At 35.5% G+C, this 25,459-nt stretch overlaps 1 protein-coding gene across 1 annotated transcript in view; it reads right to left on the reverse strand.

Moving 5' to 3' along the window:
- Positions 1 to 1,526: 1,526 nt before the first annotated feature.
- The window catches only part of LOC102814489 (NEDD4 family-interacting protein 2-like), a 152,611-nt gene continuing 128,678 nt past the window's right edge, over positions 1,527 to 25,459 (reverse strand). The window contains exons 5-9 of the mRNA XM_006832068.1: positions 15,807 to 15,900; positions 10,053 to 10,177; positions 6,978 to 7,044; positions 3,393 to 3,498; positions 1,527 to 1,911 (exon numbers count right to left, since the gene is read on the reverse strand). Of these exons, the coding sequence (XP_006832131.1) occupies positions 3,395 to 3,498; positions 6,978 to 7,044; positions 10,053 to 10,177; positions 15,807 to 15,900 (390 nt within the window). The 3' untranslated portion in view covers positions 1,527 to 1,911; positions 3,393 to 3,394. The remainder of the gene's footprint in view (positions 1,912 to 3,392; positions 3,499 to 6,977; positions 7,045 to 10,052; positions 10,178 to 15,806; positions 15,901 to 25,459) is intronic.

Genomic DNA, 25,459 nt, shown 5'->3' on the forward strand with positions numbered 1-25,459 from the left:
TGAAACCACTTATAAATGCCACAAAACCTAAAATAAAAACTCTACAATTGATGCTTGATACTTGAGCTTCCTAATAATTTTAAATCACTATGAATAAAATAGTATCATTTAATAATTATTTAAAAAAACAAAACATAGGCCTATAGGCAATTAATATGATAATAAGAGATGCAGGAAGAGTTTGCACTTAAGTACAGTGTCATTTTATTAATTTCCAAATTGAGAACTAAGTTACATATTTTTATTTCTTTACCTCACACTATTATTTCAAGAGTGTAACACAGGTATTTTAATCTACTATAGAACTTCTGTGCAGGTAGTAAACTGAATAAAGGAAAACAAAAAATAGGAGGCTGAATTAGCAAAACAAAAATGCATGTTTTATTTATCCTTGATAACGGGAAAAAATAAAAAAATACAGAAATGTAAGAGGTTATAGGGCATAATAAAGTTTATTTTTAAGAAATGGAAATATGTCCCTGAACAGTTAAATGTACCTTTTTAGTAGTAGTCATTGTCTAATAGTAAAGAATCAGTTTCTTATGTTTTATATGGCTGTCTTAAATGATTTTTAAATTTAAGAGCTGCATTCCCCATATATTTTAATGCTGACATTAAAAAGCAAAGACATAACTGAAGACAAATGAAATATAAAGTGATATGTAAGCTGCAAAACTCAATAGCTTATGTAGAGTAGATTCCAGTTGTTAACAACGACTACTATGATCAATTTTTAATCTCTCTCTCTCCTCACACATACTCACTTCCAATAAACATACACACCTTACTCCTGTTACTCTACAAATACATACATTTCTATAATTTGAGAACAAAAATTTTGCATATGTCAATGCAGGACATGATTTTCACAAGTTAATCCTATTATCATAAAGCAAGAAGCTATTACTAATACAGAATATTATTTGTTAAATGTAAAATCTAAAGAAAAAATTATTACAATGACATTGAAAGATATTTTTATTGGCTTTTTAAAAGACAACTGCAAATGAGAATAACTTGTTCCAAAATCCAAAAATTAATTTTCAAAAATGTCTTAAATGAAATAAATATAATATTTAATACAATCTTTTCCTGCAAGAATCTCTAAGATAGGCAATGCTAAAAAAACTAAGCTGTGCATTTGAGACTCCCTAGAACTGGTATACCCTTAAAAAAAACAAACAAAATTCCTGTAAAGGACATTTGATACACTCACATTTTCTTACAATCTGTCCCTAAAACAAACTATATTTTTAACACCTAAATTTTCTATATATATTAAGTTCACTTAATTTAAAATTTATGAAAAGATAACTACACACAATATCTAAGAAAGCAATGGAGACATAATTTACTCATGGTTATTTACAGAACAAATTTTGCTGAATAATGTAATATCATGGTCAGAAAACGGACAAAACCTTTCGAATAATCAACACTGTAGATTTCAATAAATTTATATATAACAAAGGATGTGTTATGTGCTGAGTTACTACATAAATCTAAGAGCTGGAAACAGAAGCATCTGACATGGTTAATCATTTCATATTTATTATGCTAAATGTCAGGTCAGAAGCCAGTGGCACTTACATGCTGGAAGACTGTTTATCACTCAACGCTTTCAATTATAGCAAACACTGATTAACCAAATGTGGCTGGATTTGACTGACATCAACTTTATGTTTCTCCAAGCATATGCAAATCTTTTAATAGGTACATATGCCAATGTGCAAGACAAGTGAAATATAAATATTGAAGAGAATGAACCACCCCGTCACTCAATTTTGAAGCTGTATTTTTTCTTCATTAATTTTTCTTCTAAGTAGTCTTCTATCCTATTATAGTTGTATGCTTACAGATCATCTGGAAATTTCACATTGGTATAGGAAAGGAATGTCTGGTCGATGCAATCTAGACAAAGAAAGAATGTGTCTTAAAATGTATCACTGGTAACAAAAGAAACAAAAAACCAAACCTCTGTTATTAAGCTAATTCTGACTCATAGTGACCCACAGTGACCTCATGTATTACAAACAACTGCTCCATAGGATTCTCTTGGTGATAATCTTTAAAGAAGCAGATCACTGGGTCTTTTCATCATGGCCCCAACTAAGTAAACTCAAACTGCCAAACTTTAGGTTAATGTTGTTTAGTGCTGTCAAGTCAGTTCTGACTCGTAGAGACCCTGTATAGAGTTTCCAAGGAGTAACTAACTGATGGCTTTGAACTGCCAGTCCTGTGGTTTGCAGTCCAGTGTGAGTGTAAACTATTGGTACCACCCAGGGACCTTGGTATCACTGACAATACATTCTAAAATCTATTTAACAGAAGTATTATAACAAGAATACAATGACTATTCAGAGAATAAATACCATTTGGGACAGGAGGCCTTAACTGAACATTTAAAAAATAGTTTAATATGATCCCAAAATACAATTATTATCTATTATATTCTTAAGCATATATAAGTGAATTATTTAAGCTTTTACTTAACTCATATAAGTTATGGATAAAATTTGCAACAAAATCACAAACCATATAATTTATTTATAAAAAGGAAATTTAATTATAGCAGCTTTGAAACACTTTGTACTTATAATTCCATATAAACATGTTAAGTGTGTTAGTAAATATTTTGTTTATATAGTCCATATATTTTCAAAATTCAAAGCACTTATAGATATTGAGTGTATAGTGCCTGCTTTGAAAAATAGGACAGGCAATAAAAATCTGAGGTCTGTTCATAGGAAGATACTCCTCGCTGCAAAATAAATAAATACTATTCCGATGTCCACAGCTTCCAGAGACTCTCCCTGGGTAACCATTTAGATGGTCTCTACTCACTACATTCCCCTTTATTCAAGCTGTAGGCTTCATTGTTGATACAAACTGACCCACATTAAGAAAATAATAAGAGCTCCTACTTTTCCTCACAGCTTTTATTCCTGAGTCAGTCTGCTAAAATCTATGCATGGCAAATCACTTTTCAATTACAGATATGGGATTTTTTTCCACCAAATGTTTACGTAGAGGTCACATTGTTTAATGCAAAATGCCCATTCCTCCTGTAAGTACTTTGTCATATTTTGTTTGGTTTTCAAGCTTTCAAATTTTTTGCTGCTGATTACTTCTTGGTAATTTGTAATCGATCTTTAAAAAGAAGTTTTAAAAGTCTGATTTATTATATCAGCAGAGTTTTAAACCGAAAACTATGTATCTTAGAAGTATTTCAGTTTACTTATATAACAAAAAATAATATAGTTTTTTAAAAATCTAAAAATTATCTAAACAGAACTATAATTTCACTAAACTTATTGTTAAGAGTATAGAAATAAAGATACGAAATCTGAGCACGCTAGGGAAGTAAATAGTTACATATTAATACCTCTCACCTTTATAGTAAGAAGAAATATCTTGTTCTGTGAGCAGCTGCCATACTTTCAGACATGTTTCTCACTTTTAGGTAATTAACAAATCCTCTGAAGAAAAGGAGAAGGCCTGAGAAGGTTAAAAGAATACGGATATATTATGTTTCTTTTATGGAAGGGGGGGGGGGCACAACAAATCTTAAAAAGACAACTATAAACAAGATCTTTTTGGCTTAAGAATTTCATCATAAGATTTCATTCATTCCACAGTATATTTTACACTATTAAAACTACTCCATCATATTTAATATTTAAATTCTACACTCCAAAAGTTCTTTGTTAAGGCAAACCGAACCAGCAATGAAAACTGCATTTAGAGATTTGTTTAAATAGCAAAGTTACCCAATGTTTTTAAACTGATTCAACTCACAGAAATTCAATTTTATATCACACTTGTCTATTCATACATTGACTGGGCAAACTGAAGTCTACTTAACTATTCAAAGAGAACACATGCATATAGCTTCTAACAACTATAGGATAAAGCCAGCAAACTTGTCTAACAATGTCTGTCATCTGTGAAATATGTATTTGAAGATCTATGCATATCAAAAATATCTGTATTATCATTTATCCTGAAGTAATAGTAAGTCTTTATAATAAAAATTACATTAAAAGATAGGAAAGAAGACCTAGCAGCAATCTAGTGACTGATTTTTTAGGTGACCTGCATACATCTTTTATCTATCTCAACTTTCTCCTCTCTAAAATGGTATTTAAAAATAGTATCTATATCACAGAAGTCCTACTGTTGCACTAGAATAAGCATTGGACTACGAACCACAAAGGTGGCAAATCAAACCCACCAGGTGCTACTTGGAAACCTCATACAGGGTCACTATGAGTTGGAACTGACTCTATGGCACTTAACAACAATATTATAGGCTGCTTTAATAATTAATAAAATAATAGTGTGAAATGGTTCAATCAAAGTTTCAGATAATAAAACTTTAATTAGAAAATTTTAAGCAGAAACAGAAGGTATATGTATTTGTAACTTTCCTCCAGGAGAAATATAGTTCATCAATTTAAATTCAGTGTCCCAAACAAGACCTGATTCCCAATTCAAAGACAGTAATGGAAGCACTTAAAATAAAGACAATTAGAATAAATCTGAGTGGTGAGATAGAAAATATACACAATTAATGATTTAAATGAGTGGGATCAATTTCAGCTAAATCCAATTCCACGTGCTTTCAACTCCCTCTATTTGTGATTCCCACTCTAAATTCCACTCTCATGACCTCTGCACGCTATTCAGATATATTGGTATTGCTATACAAATGTAGAAGTATTACTGAAAAATGTAAACCAGAACTATTTGTGAGGTCTTCTGGCCTTTTTTCACCTATGTAGGTGTGTTTCTAAGCCATAGTTTGTTCTGCTCAGGCATTTTCTGAAACCAGCTAATTCATACATCTAGAAATCAATCATTCAGCAACTTGTTTCTCAGAACTCTACAATGTGCTCATCATTCTTTCTAGTACAGGTAGCCCCCAACTTCTGACAGGGTTGTTGTTGTTAAACATTGTCGAGCTGCTTCCAACTCATAGTGACCCTGTATAGAGTTTCTAAGGAATGGTTGGTGAGTTTGAACTGTCGACCTTGCAATTAGCAGTATAGTGATTATCCTACATACTGTCAAGTCCATCATAAGTTTGTTCTGTCCTAAGTCAAATGTTTCTCTTTTTTTTTTGCATTATTATTAGCTTTTATTATCAGTATCTTCATAAATTCAGCAGTGTTTTGGACAATAAATCATAAAATTGAATATCTGCAAGTGAACATCTGAGAATAACATCAGCAAATTATTTATTACAACATATTTCTAACACTAAGATGTCAAAAAGAGAGAAAGAATGGTCCTAAGTGCAGTTCGTCATAACTTCAACACACTGTATATTAGGGCTACATTTTTATCATGGTTAAATTTTCATGCTACATCTGTTAAATAAATGCTAGATTATGGCTGTGATACGGCAATGGAGTTGTCCTTTTACATTCTACTCTGTTCCCACGATTGTCTTTGAAAGACTGCTCCAATCTCTTAACACTAGGTAGGTGTGTGTGTATATATCTACATTTGCATACAACACAGATACTGTTATTAAGTGCTGTCGAGTTGGTTCCAACTCATAGCAACCTGTATAGGGTTTCCGAGGAGCGGCTGGTGAGCTTCCACCACTGACCTTACTTTCAGTTTGATCTTGCAGCTCAGCGTATTAATCTACAGCGTCCTACCAGGACTCCATATATTTTCATGTTGTTGTTGTTGTTAACTGCCATCAAGTTGGTTCTGACTCATAGCGACCCTACAGGGTTTTTGAGGAGTGGCTGATGGGTTTGAACCATTGACCTTGTGGCTCAAACTGGCTCTGTGGTGCAGCACATTATCCAGCAGCACTACACCCGGACTCCATAGGTATACAGTGTCTTTATGAATCACAACCAATGCAACAGCACTTAACAACAACCACCACTACCACAATATGTATGTGTGGTGGCAAATATACTACTTTTATACATTTAAATGTATAATGGGATTTATAATTTCTTTTTTCACTTTTAGGTAGGAAATTCATTAAAGGGCATAAAATTCAGGCAGTCAGAACACAATTAACTGGCAAAACCCCTTTACTAACTCTCCAACAAGGCCACAGTTTTAAGGTAATTTCAACATAATTATTAGAGAAAGAATCCAGGATCTTCAGTGACCTTAACTGACCAACAAGAACTTGTTTCCCAAAAGATACTTAAGATTCAGGAGCAAGACTCAATGAAAACTCAAAGAGAAGAGTGCCACCTACTGAAATACCACTAGTTTCTAGTACACTATATTTCACTAGAGAAATGGGCTTGAAAATATAAGTTTCATGAAATAAACTATTTCTTTCATGTCAGTATACAGATTTGAAATAGGGACTAAAAATACGTGATCTTAAAATCAATTTAATTAGTATGCATGCACCTAAAGTAAAACACACAAGGGACCAAAGTTAGAAATCCATAAAATTCATCAATATGAACAAAAAGAAATACCTTCTAAGAAGACAACTCAACAAGTGTGCTGTGATCATTGAGCGTGAAGCCCTTTCTTATGCCTGACTGAGTACTGATTAATGCAGTGCACATTTCAAAGGCATAAAGAATGTTTCCATGATCAGAAAGAAAATAGATACAACACCCAAACTATACTTGTCTCAACATTTCCTAAAATCACTGTAAGAAACTATATAATATATTCTTTAAGATAAATGCTGAAGACAATTATTTTTTAATTGTATTTGAGCTTTCAAGTGTTATAGCATTATTCAATTATCATTCAACCACAGATTCATTAAATTGACAGTCTCTTGATTTTAAATCTAAGACCTCTATCTAGAGTTACTTGAAAAGCTGAGAATTAAGTGTTTTGATAAGAGAACTTTAAAGTAGAAAAATTTCTACAAAAGTTGCAATTTATTGATGTCTTGTAATTTTAATAAACATCAAGGTTAAACAAATTAACTAAAAACTAAGCAAACCTAAATGCATTAAAAATAAACTTACCAAGTACAAGAAATATCCACCAAAGCCAATACTGCCCATTGAAATATCCAGTAAAATAATCAGAAAACTATGGAATGAACATAAATGTATTTGTTATTTGTGTACCTAAGTTTGAGAATCACAGATTAGCTCTGGTTTGAGAATTACCCCAAATAATCTTTTAATACTTTAAAACAGCACAGAGGGAGAAAAAATACTTAATAAACACATATATAATTATTTGAGGGGAAAATGTAATAAATAGTTAGACACAGCATTTTAGGACTACAGAACAATTTCAAACTGCTTATAAGAAAGAAAGGTAAACATTACACAGTTGAATCACACATTCTTCCATTAAGGAGTTTACATGTCAGCCCTTTTTTCTAATCTCTCAAAGCCATGACTACTATCCCAAACACACTACAGCAACCTGCTGCTTTAGATATTAACACCAAATGCCACGTTAGTTTAATCTTATCAAATGGGGATGTTCTGCTGACCTCTACAAAGAAGAGCTCTTGACCTTCTGTACACCCCCTACTGTTAATCAGTACCAAGAATACTAGGCACATAAAGACCCTAAACTCATTAGAGTCTTATTTTTAAACTAGATGCTCAGCATTCCGTTGCTAACACTGAACTGAGAACAGCTAAATGAACCTTGAAGTGGAAGTTCAGCCATTTCTGTTAGTGGCCATGGGAAGGCAGTTTTACAGTCTTTGTAAAGTGGAATACGAACATGCAGCTGTAGGCAGGGTTTGATGCTATTCAACACAGGTATCTTTTCCTTGACTAGATTCTCGACATCACACTTTCTTTGTTCATTTAAAAAACCAAAAATACCAATCTAAGCTTCTGTAGTTTACTTCAGATAATTACTACTGGTCATTCTTTATTTAGCACTTAAACACAGCCTTCAAAGGATTTTTTTAAAAAATATTCATGTTTTATTTGGTTGTATTGTTTTTAAAAACATTTAATATAATCTATTCTAAAGCTATTAAAAATCAGCTTCCTTTATCAGTCATTAATATGATTTAACTAAAAATGATTTGTCAATTGTAAAAGTAAACTTTACTCAGAACTCTTATATTAAAGTATCTATCTCCAACTTTATTCCAGTCATTTCCAATTTTTCAGAGCTCAGGTAGTATAGTGGTTACGAATCGGGCTGCTAACCTCAAAGTTGGCAGTTTGAAACTACCAGCTATTCCACAGGAGAAAGATGAGGCTTTCTGCTCCCGTAAAGCTTTGTACCCTTAGAAACCCTGTGCAGGGTCACTATGAGTTGGAACCGACTCCACTGTACTTAACAACAACAACAACAATTTCCATAAAGGTTTAAAAATTCTATAGCATTGGAAATAATAAAAATACTTACAAATTTTAAGAGCACTCACTCAGGATTAGCTAAATCATTTTTTCCCAAGTTTTTTAAAATACATTTTCCCAGGAATTATTTTCAATTAATAAGTGAATCATGATCTAAAACGCTCAGCTTTGAGTTTCAGAATTATAAAGTTTTGAAATTTCAAAGTACTACTAAAGGTACTGACACAAGCTCCTATACCTTTAAAATACGTAAGTTGGAGGAAGAACTTGAACATTTAAAAAACACAGCTTGTAAAGTAATCAGCACATAGAAATACAAAGTTTTTATATAAGTCAAATCACCACAGAAGCTTTAGAAGGTACAAAAACAAAAAGAAATAAAGAATTAGAGCATTACAGTTTTATGTTTCTATGCACACTGTCAGTAGGAGGAAAGCATAGAATCAAGACTAAAGCCATTCGTCACCAAAGTGTTTACCATAAAGCTGCTGTTCCTTATGTCCTCTTCTAGAGAAAAATACTAACTCCCTTCACCTTGAAGTCAGAGAAAGACTCACTATGTAAAAATAATAAACTAATTGCTTTTATATTCATTAATGAGCTATCAAAATATTTCTAAAAAAAAAAAATTAAAGCATAGGACTGAGCCAAGTTGCCTTCTCTGTTTTGTTTTTCTTAGTTTTTAAATGGAGTAAACTAATCACAACCGATGCAGAAATTGAACTAGAAAATAGATTCACCAACACTGGTGGTGGTAGTGGTTGTGTGCCAGAATCAGTTTCGACTCATAGCGACACATATAGGGTTTCCAAGTCCCTATATCTTTATGGGAGCAGAAAGCTTCATCTTTCTCCCATGGAGCTACTGGTAGATTCAAACCGTTGACCTTGCAGTTAGCAGCCCACTACACTACCAGTGCTCCTTTCACCAACATTAAGTGAACATAAATTACTTTTTTGTTTACATCCTGTTCACTTTCAAATAGAATGTTAGTTTTCAGTGAAACACATATACATTTAACTAAAACAATAACAATACCAAAAGCTTTAGACATAATTTCAGAATCCTTAGCTACAGAGAATAGCAGCAGTTCAATTTATAAATGACTTATTATCCAATAAAAGGAAATACCAGGCTTTTAGGAGAAAACCATCTTCTCAAGCACTAAGCTCCAAGAGGAATGTACTGCCTGGAGCTTTGGAATAGAAGCTCAAATGTGTCTAAATCCAAATGTACCAAGTCAGTTGAAAACTGAGAATTTTCTTAAGTCTGATAATTTCTTTAAACAATAGAAATGTTTATGTCTTAAGTGATGTTAGGCATGACTTCACTGTATATTTCAATATTAGAACTGGTTTACTAAGCTACTTTTTGTGCAGCAAGTAGACAAAATAGTTTAACTGTATTATTTTCATACATTATGAAAACCCTGAAAGGTAGCAATTATCAGCACATTACATTATCTCATGAAGAAATTGATGTTCAAAATAATTAACTTAAAGGCAGAACATAGGTGTTGTTGTTTTTTTTTTAAAGATGAGCTTCAAATTCAAGTTTTTCTGAGGCAAAGCTCTTTCAACTCTACCACACAACCTGTAATACAATAAAGTTATAAAATGTTCACACAAGAGTTTATTATAATAATCAAGTATTGAAGACTAAGACATGATGTTGAGTTTATATGCATAAAGTTAATACAAAGTGCACACCAAAGTTTTTAATTGTAGAGATAAAAGTGATATAGGCCAAAGTGGCACTTACCCTGACAATGAGGATCCATTTGATCAATGACAGACCAAATCCACAGATAGCACCATACCTTCCAGCTATGGTATTGGTTATACAGAAGGATAAACAAAATCCAAGCCAGTTGAAAATAAATGCCACTAAAACAGAAACAGTCCTTTTAAAGACCACATTTAAAAAAAAGATTAACACACACATAGCAATGTGTTACTTATCAATGGGAACAATTACCTCTCGTGTAACTCTATGACCAAGTAAGCCCTCTTCATAGGCTGTAGTTAATTTTTTTTTGCAAACATATTAGTTATTTGCTATAAATCAACAAATGGGTAAGTTAGTTTCTTGTCAATTTGATTAACAAGAATAAATTCCTTAACGCTTATCACCAATGGGTAAAACTGCATTTTAAAATCAACTAAAAATCACATCACAATGTAGCATCCATGTGATCCCACTCAAGAAACTCAGTCTAGTCAAAGCGGCTTTAAAAAAAAAAAGCATTATGAAAGCATGTGTTGCATTGGGCAAATCAGCTGTAAAAGACCTCTTTAAAGTGTTAAAGGGCAAAACTCAGGACTAAGATGCACCTGAAACAAGTCATGGTAGATACAATCACTTCTTTTGCAGGTGAAAGCTCAACAATGAATAAGGAAGACCACAAAAGAACTGAAGCATTTAAATTATGGTGTTGGTGAAGAATATGGAAAGTACCAGTGATTGCCAGAAGAGCAAAACAAATCTGTCTTGGAAGAAATACAATCAGAATGTTCCTTAGAAGTAAGGATGGTTAAGACTTTGTCTCTGGTACTTTGAACACGTTGTCAGGAGGGCCCAGTCCCTAGAAAAGGACATTCTGCTTGGTAAAGGGGAGGGTCAGTGAAAAACAAGGAAGACTCTCAATGAGGACTGACGCAATGGCAGTAACAATGGGCTCAAACGTAGCAATTATGAGAACGGCTCAAGACCAGGCAGTGTTTCATTCTGTTGTACATAGGGTCGCTTATGAATCAGAACCAACTCAACTGCACCTAGCAACACTAAAGAGGGAGTCAAACAAATAATAATAATAGAGCTATGGGTCTCAGAGCAGACACTGAGCACTACTTCTTCCACAACTTAACAATCCTCACCACCACTGGCCACCCTCACCCTCATCCCCCCCCCCCCCGGATCCCAGTCTCCTCTACAAAGTCATTTATTCCAGAGGAGGAGGCTGAACCCCACACTTTGCCCCAGAAGAGGGTCCTGAGTATTTCTGGGACTATCACAAAGAGACTTTTCTCCCACCATAAGAGGATTTCCTTGCATACTAAAACCATTTCTAGGATCTTAAAAACACTTGGACATCAAAAGGGCAGCACTCAACCACGAACAAAATTCTATTTTATCTTGTTTGGAGGTTGTCCTTTTACTCTATATAGTAGTTGTTCTATATTTAAGTGGCTAATCTCTGTGTTAAGAGTGAGGTGGCTCTGTAGAGTAACCAATGGACTGCTAACCACAAGGCCGGCAGTTCAAGCCTACCAACCACTCCAAGGGAGAAGGATGAGGCTTTCTGCTCCTGTAAAGAACTGCAAGCCTCAAGAGCCCTATATAGGGTCACTCTGAGTTAAAACCAACTCAGTGGAACTTAACAATTTCTGTGTCAACAGTGAGAGAAAACATACAACATTTAGACAATCAAAAATAAGTTTATAACCTATTTTAAAATTTTGCATCAACAAATAGTGGTCGAGATTCCCAACAGATAAGCCACAGGTGTTATAGAGATCTGCTGAGATACTTCTTTCCTCAACCCTAAAGGGAACATGTGGGTGTGGAACAGAAGGTAGGCTGCCACCATCCCTGAACACCTTCATTCCTTTATCCCAATGTGCTGTAAACATTTTATCATTTCCTAAACATGACCTGATGTGACATGGTAGGGTAAACACTGGCCTGCTAACCGTGAGGTCGGTGGTTCAAACCCACTAGCCAGTCCTCAGAAACCCTATAAAGGATAGCTATGAGTCTGAACTAACTCAATGGCACTTACCAACAACATCAACAAGCATGTTGTGTTGTTAAAATATTAGATGCACTGATGGAGAGGATCCAAGATGGCAAAAGACTCCAATGTATAGTTTTATCTTTGGGGGGAAATAATGCAAACACTATTCAATTTCTTTAGTTATCAAACTTATTAATATCTATTTTATATATCACTGCACCCACAAAAGGATTAAGATCCAAAAGAACAAAACTGATAGATGTAGTCTGTGCTCATGTGACATAAATTTGTTGTTAAGTAACATTCAGTCAGTTCAGACTCAGTGACTCTGTCTAGGGATTTTGAGGAGCAGTTAGTGTGTTTAAACTGCTGAGCTTTTGAGTAGCAGTCTAGTGCTTTTCCTACAGTGCCACAAGAGGACTCCTGACCTAAGATAGGTTCACATTTACGTCTTTTGCCAAGAAGACAGAAATAGTAAAGCTGAATGGATTTTTAAGGCACAGAAAGGGCAGAGGCATTCAATTCCAGATCCTCTATGCATTAGCGTTTACCTAAGTTGGTACACAAATGTGTGTTAGCACCAACCCATGAGAAGCTAGACCAGTGATGTACCAACAGCAAAGAGCACACACCCAACCTTGTGGCTCAAAGTCCAGTACTTATCCTACAGCATCACATGAGGATTTCTGGCATCCATTCTGATATAAATAAATAATGACAGTGAGAGACCCAATAATCTTCCTTTCAGAAGAAATCCAATTAATAAATATAGAGGGAAATAAAAATTATCATTTAAAAAAAGCAATTAAATTCCTATAATCAAGGGAAGATTAAGCATATGTGCAAATGAAACAAAACATTAAAAATTAGGATTTACATTTCCAAACTTGGACTTTAATTCTGTACAAATTAATTTCCTGTCTCACAGATTATGTTTCCTGCAAGTCTAAAATGTGAATAATACAAGGCTTTTGCTGTGACAGTTTAAAGGATTATGAGAAATGAAAATATGACCCGGTGACATCCAAATTTTTTTCTTTATATTTTCTGAGAGAAAAAAAAAAAATTTTGGAGCAAGCAGTTTAGGGACATGTGTGGTATGAGATTGAAATTAAAAGTTGAAAATATAAAAGAGTTAAATACAACATTTTAATGGGAACAATCTTAGTGACAGTTACTGTGATTTTATTTGTACACTATATATGATGTGAAATGCCGATGTTTTAAACTACATTCAGGAAAATCTATTTCTAGATCTTTTATGCACAATAGTTTAAGCATAGAAAACAAAACAAGTTGCAATTTACAGAACAACCACTAGATGGTAGTGATTACAAATAAATCTATGTTTATCAAAGAAACTAAATCCTAACACTGGCCACTAGAGCCTATCAAGAAAAAAAAAAATATATCGAATCAGGAAATAAAGGTGAAAAATAACTTTTAATTTTATGTAGAAATGTAATTTTATAGAAGTCCAGTTGCTTCGTGGGAGAAAGATGAGGCTTTCTGCTCCTGCCAAGCCCTAGAAACCCTAAAACATCGTCATATGAGTCAACTGTTAAGAACCAACTCAACAGCACCTAATAATAATGTTATTAATAAACCACCACTGGCCAAAATCAAGTTATAAAGGTGTATACAAACTAACGCTGTTACATCAGTGAATTGTTGTAAAATATAAAATAGAAAGATTAAAGAATAGATATTGGTATGAAGTGAAATGCAGTAGTGGTTGTGTAATGTGGAGTCGATTCCGACTCATAGCGAGCCTGCATAAGGTTTCTGTGGCTGTGAATCTTTACGGGAACAGAAAGCCTCATCTTTCTCCTGTGGAATGGCTGGTAGTTTCAAACTGTTGATCTTGAGATTAGCAGCCCGACTCATAACCACAACACACCAGAGCTCCTTGAAGTGAAATATAAAACTGGAAAAATAAAAAGCCGAGTCAATTAAATGGTGCCAAACAGCATTTTTATTGCTGAAAATAGGTGTTTGTGCTACAAATACTCCAATAAATATGGATTTATTTTGCTAATAAAAATTTCTTAAAAGACCTTATGATTAGAAAGTTTGATGAAATAAAGTGTTATCAGCTGAACTAAAACAAGTGCTAACAGTATGAAACAACGTTGTTAAGTGCCATCGAGTCGCTTCCGACCCATAAGACCCTATATAGGGTTTTCAAGAGCAGCTGATGAGCTTCAACTGCCAGCCTTACAGTTCAAAGTCAACTTTGCAATCCAATACAATAACCCCACAGTAGGCACCATTTATTCAAGTTAACCTAACATGTTATCTAAAACTTATAATTAAAACCAGATTTAAATAATGCTTATATAATCTATAGACAACCTGAATACAATCTAGTAAATTGAAAAGAAAAATGTAACCCTACTGCCCCCTCAATTCCTGTGTGATTCTTTATTCTTCAGCTGTGAAATAAGGGTAGAAAGCAAGAAACAATTTCAAAATAAGAAAAAAGATGAGTGGATTTTCAGATTCCAAAGTAACTGAGGTAAGAATATATGTTTTCCACTTATAAAGCTGAAGTGGCATTTTTAAATAAGCAAACTACTCCTCAGTTCATTATCAAGAAACCTTAAGGTATGAAAGCTTGATCATTTAACCAGGTTGAGAGCAGACATACGTGTACCACAGTTTAAGAAACTTAGTTATAAGAATATTACATTTCCACTGCTCAATTAGCAATTTAAAGAGGTTATTGGAAAAAAAGTTTTTTAAATAGTTTATTGTCTAATATTATTTAATAAATAATTATAACACCATTTTCCCTCAGGAAGCCTTTTTTTTTTTTTTTTACTTTCTAAGTCTTTTTCAAGATGTTAAAAAATCAGGTTAACCAACAATTCACCATTTGCCCAAACAATATTTAAATTTCCAGACTTGTGTTACAGTTGTCCAAGGTATTCCTTTTCCCTCCCCATTGTGACTAAGGATACACATTGTATATGCTCCAAAAGCACTGAATGAATATCAGAATTATAGCATGTCCCATAGGAAATCATATTTAGTTTGTTGTTGTTGTTAAGTGCTGCTGAGTCACTTCTGACTCACAGTGACTCTGTATAGGGTTTTCCTGTATAGGGTTTCGGAGGAGCAGATGGTAAGCTTGATAATAGGGTTTCGGAGGAGCATATGGTAAGCTTGAACTGCCGACCTTCCAGTCCAGCACATGAATCCACAGTACCACACTAGGACTCCATATTTAGTTTACACATACTTATATAAAGGAGTCCTAGAGTGGTACTGTGGGTTAGGCATTGGGTTGCTAATTGCAAGGTAGGTAGTTCAAATCCCCCAGCTTGAGAAAGGCTCTCACCACAAATAACCCTATAAAAAGTTTGCACCTAATTTGATGTTTCTTTTTCTCAGAAAACATACGGAAAATACATGAGGCTGTCTGCTTGGGTATAGATACATAGTCTCAGACACCACTATGAGTTGGTGTTGCCTTGATGGCCGTGGGTGAGGAACTTATATAGTTAATATTGCCAGCATCCATCTAGAGTAATGACTAAAATATACTTAATCGATTAAGTGTTTCATTACCTCTGGGATTTGTATTCTACATATGATCGATCATACTCGGTATCCATTAATTCAATATCAGGAATAATTTACATTTTAAAACAAGGTAGACATAAACTAATTTTTTTTCATCACTATGTTACTTTAAACACACAAACAGCCAGTATTTGCCAAAAGAAGGAAAAATAATTTTTTTAAAAAAAGTATAGAAAGGAAAGATGACTTACTGAAAAATGCCAGCATGAAAATGCCATCATTACCCACTCTAAGCTGGTCAGCATCACTGAAGTCATCTCTTGGTGGACACTCTTCCTCCTGAATCTGTAAATCACATGAGTAGAGCTCAGTAAGATATTATCATTTTAGTTTGTTGTAAAGACAAAACAACTCTGTAAAATCCACTGTAAGCAATGGACTGCAAACCACAAGGTAGGCAGTTCTAGCTAACCAGCTGCTCTGCAAGAGAACAATCAGGCTATCTGTTCCCACAAAGATTTACAGCCTTGGAAACCCTAGAAAGGGTTGCTGTGAGTCAAAACCTACTCAAGGGCACAAAAAAACAAGTTGTTGATGTTTGTTGCTAAGTGCCATTGAGTCAGTTCTGACCCACAGCAACCCTGTTTAGGGTTTCCAAGGAGCAGCTGGTGAGCAGGTGAGCTTGAACTGCCAACCGTGCTATTCAAACTGACTTTGCATTCCAACGCATTAACCCACAGCACCACACCAAGACTCCAAGTAGTCAAAAAACATTAGCAAATATTACTTTTTCATGAACACCCTCAGAAAAAGTAATGTTAAAGGTAAACTTACAAACAAACAAACAAAAAAAGGGTGACTCACAGAATGATGAACATGGTAGAAGAATGCTCTTTTTGACACTGCTATAGTAGTGCCATCTGGACAAATAGCACCTTTCCTATATCAATGTAGAAGTGTGCATTGGTACAATCTCTATGGTTGGCAATTTGGCATATTTATCAAAAGTAAAAATGCCCAAACCAGATACATTGTTGTTGCTAAATGCCAGAGAGTCAGTTCTGACTCACAGCCAACACTGTATATGGGGTTTCTGAGAAGCAGCTGGGTAAGTCTGAACCACTAAACTTGTGGCTCAAACCAACCGTGCAGTCCAATGCTTGTCCTACAGTGCCATACCAAGATTCCAAATATAGGCATACTTAAAGTAAAAAAATACCTACAAAACTGGTAATATGGAACCAGAAGTATCAATTTATAATGAAGTCAACTACAAAGGAATAATGTGAACATAAAACTTTTTAAAAAGCAAGGAAGTAACACACTGTTTTAAATGGGAAAAAACAAATAAATTACAGGGTAACCTCAAAGAAAATTAACACATCTTCACATCAAAATTTAAAAGAGGAAAATCAGAAAGATTTAGTAAACATTAAAACATACAAAAAGAATACCCAAAAATAAAATGAACTCTGTGTAGTAAATTATGTAGAACAAAGAAACCACAAAAAACATACACAGCAAAATGGCAGCAATCAATTCATACCTATCGATAATTACATATAATATAAATGGATTAAATACACCAGTCAAAAGACAGACAGTAGCACAATGGATAAGAAAACAGGATCTTTCAATGTGCTGTCTACAAGAGACACATCAAAATGATGAAGACAGCCAAAATGACCATCAATAGAAGAATATAGTTATGCAAACTTTGGTACATACATACAGAGAATCTGCAAACACCTCACAACATGGATGAGCCTGGAGGACATTATGCTGAATGAAATTAGTCAATCACATAAAGACAAATATTGTATGAGATTATAGTTATAAAAAGTTAAGAAAAGGTTTTCTTGATAAAACAAACATTCTATGATGGATATCCAGTGTGGCTCAGTAGAAGCAGAATTGGTGGGTAGTTCAAACCCACCAGCTGCTCCTCAGAAACCCTACACAGTTATTGCTATGAGTCGGAATGAATTCAACAGCACAAAATGATTACTTGGGTCACAGAGGGGAAATTATTCATGGACTAGAGGTTAGAAATATTTAATACTGGTGATAGGACAAGCAATATACAACAAGAGGGAGGTTGGCAGAAGGAAGATGAAGGTAGTGGGAAACACAGGGAGAAAGAGAGAGTTAAAGTGAATACAGGTTGTTGCTGTTATGTGCCATTGAGTCAGTACCAACTCATAGTGACCCTAATGCACAACAGGCCGTGTAACAGTGTCCGGTCCTGGGCCAAATTCACAGTTATTGCTATGCTTGAGTCTACTGCTGCTGCCACTGTGCCAATCCTTCTCGTTGGGGGTCTTCTTCTTTTTCTCTGATCCTCCACTTTACCAAACATAATATCCTTCTCCAGGGCCTGGTCCGAGTATGAAAGGAAGTCTGTCCATCCTGGCTTCCAAGGAATACTCTGGCTGTACTCCTTCCAACACAGATCTGTTTATTATTTTGGCAGTCCATGGTATTTTCAATACTCTCTTCCAACACCGTAAGTCAAATGTATAAATTCTTTTACAATCTTCCTTATTCAGTGACCAGCTTTCACATGTACATGAGGTTATTGAAAATACTATGGCTTGGGTCAGGCTCATCTTAGTCTCCAAACTGACATCTTTGCTCTTCAACACTTTAAAGAGGTCTTGTGCAGCAGATTTGCCTAATGCAATATGTCCTTTGATTTCTTGATTGCTGCTTTCATGATGATGGATGGTCCGAGCAAAATGAAGTCTTTGACAACTTCAATCTTTTCTACATTTATATGAATATTGTTTATTATTCCAGTGGTTAGGATTTTTGTTTTCTTTACATTAGGATGTAACCCAGACCAAAGGCTGTGGTCTTTTGATCTTCATCAGTAAACATTTTAAGTCCTCCTCACTTTCAGCAAGCAAAGTTGTATCGTCTTACATATTGGAAGTTGTTAACGAGTCTTCTTCCAATCCTGATGACACATTTTTCTTCATATAGCCCAACTTCTCAAATTATTTGCTCAGCATACAGATTGACTAAGTATGGTGAAAGAACATAACCCTGGCACACACCATTCCTAATGTTAAACCATTCGGTGTTCCCTTGTTCTATTTGAACAACTGCCTCATGGTCTGTGGACAGGTTCCTCGTTAGCACTATTAATGAATGGAATATGCATTCTTGACAATGTTGTCCATCGCTTGTCATGATCCACAAAATTGAAAGCCTTTGCATAGTCAATAAAGCACAGGTAAATATCTTTCTGGTATTCTCTGCATTCAGCCAAGATCCATCTGACATTAGCAATGATATCCCTGTTACATGTCCTCTTTTGAATCCCAGCTTGAACCTCTGAAGTTCTCTGTCAATATATGGATGCAGACGTTTCTGTATTATCTTTAGTACTCACATGAGATATCAATGTTACTGTCTAATGATTTCCACTCCATTGGGTCACACCTCTCTGTGGAATGGGCACAAATACAGATCTCTTCCAGTCAACTGGCCAGGTAGTTTTCTTCCAAATTTCTTGCCATAGATGAGTGAGTGCCTCCAGTGCCACATGAATTTGTTGAAAGATTTCAATTTGCATTTCATCTATTGCAGGTGACTTGTTCTTTGCCAATGTTTTCAATGCACCTTGGACTTCCTTCCTTCAGGATCACTGGTTCTTGATCATAGGCAAATACTGTTAATTGATGGTTCATGGAAGTGACTGGAATCATTATAATGAAGCAAAATACAAGATTTGCTGAATGTAAAACTGATCTCTGTAAAGCATCACACAATTCACATTAAATGTTTCAAAAGAAAAGAGAAAAAATCAAGTAGCTCATTTCCATAACTCTATTTACTCATAATGTACAGGAAAAACTAAATATTAGAAATACAAAACAGACAACAGTATTGTTTCAAAATCCATGGCTACATATATTTTCCTAATAAAAGATTTAAAAATTGTAAGCTCACCCAGCTCTCATACTCGTTTATAGATTCTCAAGTTGTACTCTCATACTCTCAATTAATGTATTGTGTACAACTGCAAATTGTTTCCTAAGAAGTTTTATACAGTCCCCTTGACTCACAGGCTGGGGTGAAACAAAAAATCAGAAGCAAATGAAAATAAAAGAATTATGTTTGTACACGTGTTCCAAAAAAGCTAAAACTCTTCACACATAATTTTCTAACACCTGGCAATGGAAATGATGACAAGGAAGGGATAAAATAGTAACACTTCAGAGTTTTCTCTCCAAACATGGTAATATCATCTTTATGCTAAAAGCACATCTGTTGTTATTGTTTTTGGCTGTTACTGAGTCAGATCCAAACTCCAATTCAAGGTGACAGAATGGAAAAAAATGCTGCCCAGGCTGAGGCAAAGCTGTGATTGAAGCGGATTGGACCATTGTAATCCATAGGGTTTTTCCATTGCACTATTTTTGAGAAGTAGATCACCAGCCCTTTTTGCCCAGTCTATATTAGTCACATGAAGCTGTCTCCTCAAAGTAGAGTTGATCATGATGATGCAAATGGAGTAACCATACAGTGCCCTCATGTGCTGATAGGACACAACTCAAAATAAGGAGAAATAGTTGCAAATATTCATTAAAAATCAAATTGAATTTATAAAGAATGCATACAGGAAAATTCAAAGTCGTCAAAAATGAAATGGAACACATAAAGATCAATATCCAAGGCATTAGTAAGCTACAATGGACTGGTATTGGCTATTTTTAATCTGACAATCACATCGTTTACAATGGCAGAAATGACTAATTGAAGAGCAGTGGTGTCACGTTCATTATAAAAAAAAATTTCAAGATCTTGAAGTATAATGTTGACTGTGACAGATTAATATCCATGCATCTACAAGGAAAATCAGCTGATACTATTATTCAAATTTATACACAAACTACTAAAGCCAGTGAGAATGAAATTGAAGAATTCTACAAACGTCTTCATTCTGAAACTGACAAACATTCAATCAAGATGCATTGATAGTTACTGGTGATTAGAATGTGAAGTATGAAAACAGAGGAAGGTCAGTAACTGGAAAATATGGCCATGGTGATAGAAATGCTGTAGAGTGCATGATAGAATTTTACGTGTGGCACTGTAGGATCAGTACTGGACTACTAAATACAAAGTTGGCGGTTCAAACCTACCAACCATTCCTTGGAAACCTCATACAGGGTTGCAATGAGTCAGAACTGACTCAGTGACACTTTACAACAGCAAGTTATTCCTTGTAAATGCCTTTTATAAATCACATAAAAGACAATTCTACACATGGACCTCAAAAGATGGAATACACAGGTGGTGCTGTGGAATAATGTGCTGGACTGCAAAGTTGGTTTGAACACAGAGGCTGGAGTCCAATCTCACCAATTGCTCCTTGGAAACCCTATACAGGGACGTTTTGGGTCAGAACCGACTTGACATCACTTAAGAACAACAACAACTGTGCAGGTAGAGACAGTGAAAAAGCTCAATAACATCAGCCAAAACAAGGTTAGGGGCAGACTGTGAAAAAGGTCATTTTGTTCTGTTGCTTATATTTAAGTTCAGGTTGAAGCTGAAGAAAATTAAAACAACTCCACAAAAGCCAAAATATGACCCTGAACATATCCCATCTAAATACAGAAATCATTTCAAGAACAAATTTGATGCATCTGTCACTAAAGACTGAAGACCAGAGAGTTGTGGGGTGACATCCAGAACATCTTACAGGAAGAAAGCAAAAGGTCATTAAAAATATAGAAAAAGAATGTACAAAAATGGATGTCAGAAGACACTGAAACTTGCTTTTCAGTGTAGAGATGCTAAAGCAAGTGGATGAAATGAGAAAGTCAAACAGCTGAACACAAAATTTCAAAGGGCAACACTAGAAAAGAATTATAATAAAATGTATAAAGACCTGGATTTAGAAAACCAAAATGGAAGAACAAGCTCAGAATGTTTTAAGCTGAAAAGACTAAACAAAAAACTCAAGCCTCAACTTGCATATATTTAAGGATTTCATGGGAAAATTACTGAATGATAAAGAAAGCATTAAAAAAAAAAAAAAAAAGTATGCAGAGTCGCTGTATCAAAAAGAAATGGTCAATGTTCAACCATTTCAAGAGGTAGCATATGATCAAGAGTTCATGATCCTGCAGGAAGAAGTCCAAGGTACACTGAAGCACTGACAAAGAACAGGGGTCCAGGAACTGATGAAATAACAAACTGAAATCTTTCAACAAACTTAGGCATACATCTATGCCAAGAAATCTAGAAGATAGCTACCTGGCCAACTGATTAGAAAAGATCCATATCTGTGCCCATTCCAAAGAGAGGTGACCAAGTAGAATGTGGAATTCATCAGACAATATCATTAATATCACATGTAAGTTAAATTTTGCTAAAGAAAATTCAAAAGTAGCTGCAACAGTACATCCTAGGGAAGTGCCAGAAACTCAAACCAGATTCAGAAGAGGGCGCAGAACTAGGGATATCATTGCTGACGTCAAATGGGTTTTGGCTGAAAGTAGAGAATACTAGAAAGATGTTTACCTATGCTTTATTGACTATGCAAAGACTTTCGGCTGTGTGGACTATAAAACATAATGGATTACATTGCTAAAAATGGGTATTCCGGAACATTTAATTGTTCTTATGAAGAACTTGTACATAAACCAAGAAACAATCATTTGAAGAGAATAAGGGGATAATGGAAGTCTTAAAATTAGGAAAGATGTGTGCCAAGGATGTATTCTTTCACCATACTTATTCGGTCTATAATAATTCGAGATCTAAGCAAATAATCTGAGAAGCTGTATTATATGAAGAAAAGCATGGCGTCAGGATTGGAGGAAGACTCATTAACAACCTGTGATATGCAGATGATACAACCTTGCTACTGAAACTGAAAAGAAAAATTACTTTTGCTGAAGATCAAAGACCACATCTTCAGTATGGACTACACCTCAATGTAAAGAAAACAAAAATCCCCAAAACTGGGCCAAGAAAGATTTTTGAGTCTGTCTTATTCGTTGTCCAACTTTTGAGTTATGTTGTTGGAGAAGAATACCGAAAGTACCATGGACGTCAGAAGAACAAAAAAAAAATCCATGTTGGAAGAAGTGCAGCCTGAATGCTCCTTAGAAACCAAGATGACAAGACTTCAACTCGTTTACTTTGGACATACTAACAAGAGGGAAAGACATTATAGACAGTGTGCAATAAAATGGAAGACCCCCCCAAAGAGATGGTGTGACAGTTTCAGCAGTAATGTGTTCAAGTATAACAACTGTGAGGATGGTGCAGGACTGGTCACTGTTCCCTTCTGTTGTATATACAGTTGCTAAGAGTCAGAGCCATCTCAATGGCATCTTAACAACGAACTGTGAGTTGGTGATTCAAACCCACCAGCTGCTCCTAGAAAATCCAATACGTGGTTTCGGAAATCGTGAAAAATCCAATTCAGTTTCGGAACCAACTCGACAGCACTTAACTTTTTCTTTAGAGTTTTACCTTACTGTATGAAAGTTAGGACAGTAGAGGATCCAATGTCCACAAAATCCATTCTTTAAACACCTATACCATTTCCAAAGTCTAGGAGAGATACATCCTGAGGAAAGGAGTTATTATCTTTCCACTTCAGTTAGTGCATTCATGTATATAGCTGCACACACAAACATATATGCACTAAGGAATCTAGAGTTGATCCTAATAGCAACTCCATACTTTAGTCATTACGTTTCTGCTTCTCTCCTCCCAACATTAAAATACTAACAAAACTATATGAGGGGCTTCAAAAAGTTCACGGAAAAATTCTATCTTTTCATTCCATTTTTCCATGAACTTTTTGAAGCCCCCTCATATTTATGCCACTTTCGTAATAGAGATTCATTTGCCCTCTATGAGATAAAAAAGACATACATAAAAATAAGTTTAAGGTTTACTGTTGCTGTTAAGTACCATCGAATCGGTTCTGACTATAGCAACCTTGTATTGGGTTTCTGAGAAGCAGCTGGTGGGTTTGAATGATCAACCTTGTAGTTGACAGGTTTACTAGATTAGTTAATCTAGCCCCACAATTTTGTCCGAATTGGGTACTTACATTAAACTTAAACTGTTTTTGTGTATGTATGTTAGGTGGTGGAGTAGGAATGAAAAGGGTTGTAGGGATGGAAGAAAGCCATCCAGGAAAGATTCTTAGAGTTATCAGTTGGATCTATCCAGTCACTTACTTCTGACAGAACAGTGGCAAAAGAAAACGCAGTACATGGAAACACACCTCCCTTCCCTTAGCTCCTCACCTAATCCTAGCTTTTATGTGTGAAGGTAATTTTTTTTGTATCCTTTTCAGAATAAGATTGGATGGATCTGGGGATTTGTATTAATAGCTCTAAAAATCTGAAGCCAGAAAAAAGCATGCTCTAAACCTGCTCACAACCACACTAAAATATGGAAAAGTCCCCTCCTTACCTGACTAAAAACAGCATACACATATCTCATTGACTGTCCACTGATGAGATGTTGTTAGGGGCCACTGAGCCAATTTTGACATATAGTGGCTCTTTGTAACAACATAGAATTGCCCCACAGGGTTTCCTATGCTGTAATCTTTACAAGACCAGAACGGCATGTCTTTCTCTATGGTACTGCTGGGTGGGTGAGAACCGTCAATTGTTCAATTAGCAGCCAAACGCATAACCATTATGCCACCAGAGCTCCTTTCACTACCAAGACAGCCACTCCTTTTACCAGAATGAAAATAACATACGTGCATATACTGATTCATTACTCAGACAAGAAAATAAGGGAGAAATGGCAGATAAAATCATTAATCATCACTCCAACCTGCTAGGTGGTAGTTGTTGTTAAGTGCCATTGAATCATGCGACTGTGTACAAGGTTTCTGAAGGAGCCCTCGTAGCACAGTGGGTTACAAGTTGGCTTGCTAACTGCAGTCAGCAGTTTGTATCCACGAGCTGCTCCATGGGAGAAAGCTGAGGCTTTCTTTCTGTTCCTATACAGACTTACAGCCTCAGAAATCCTATACAGGGTGGCTATGACTCAGAACTGACTTGATGGTATACAACCATCATCACCCACAGAGTTTCCAATGAGTAGTTGGTGGGTTTAAACTGCAGACCTTTTGTTTAAACAGTCCAGTGGCACTGTGAGTTATGGTTAGGCTACTAACTGCAAGGTCAGACATTTGAATCCCACAGTCGCTCTGCAAGAAAAAGGGGAAGTTTTCTGCTCTCATAAAGATTTACAGCCTTGGAAAATCTACATCAGACTACTATGCATCAAAATCAACTCTATGACAGGATAGCCTACCGGGTTGTTGTTAGGTGCCATCGAATCAGTATCAACTCATAGCGACCCTATGCACAGCTGAACGAAGAAACACTGCCCGATCCTGGGCCAACCTCACTATCGTTACCACGCTTGAGTCCACTGATGCTGCCACTTGGCCATTCCATCTCATTGGGAGTCTCCCTGTTTTTCTCTGACCCTCCACCTTACCAAACATGATATCCTTCTCTAGTGACTGGTCCCTCCTGACAATATGTCCGAAGTAGGATAAGTCAAAAAAAAATAATAATTTGAAGGCCTTGCAACTTACCATTACTTTACAATTCTATGCTTTTTAGTCTACCTTGAGTTCATTTAAGGAGACCTATGGAGCTATGGGTAAGCAATGGGCTGCAATGCAAACCAGAAAGTTGGCAGTTATACTCAACAACCACTCTGTAGGGGAGAAAGGAGGCTATCCACACCCATATATGTGTACAGTCGCAGAAACCCTACGGAGCAGTACTACCCTGTCATGTTGTTGTTGTCAGGTGCCATCGAGTCGGAACCGACTCATAGCGACCCCATGCACAGCAGAACGAAACAATGCTCGATCCTGGGCCAACCT

The sequence above is a fragment of the Chrysochloris asiatica genome, unplaced genomic scaffold, assembly GCF_000296735.1.
Source record: "Chrysochloris asiatica unplaced genomic scaffold, ChrAsi1.0 scaffold00005, whole genome shotgun sequence".
Classification (NCBI taxonomy): Eukaryota; Metazoa; Chordata; class Mammalia; order Afrosoricida; family Chrysochloridae; genus Chrysochloris; species Chrysochloris asiatica.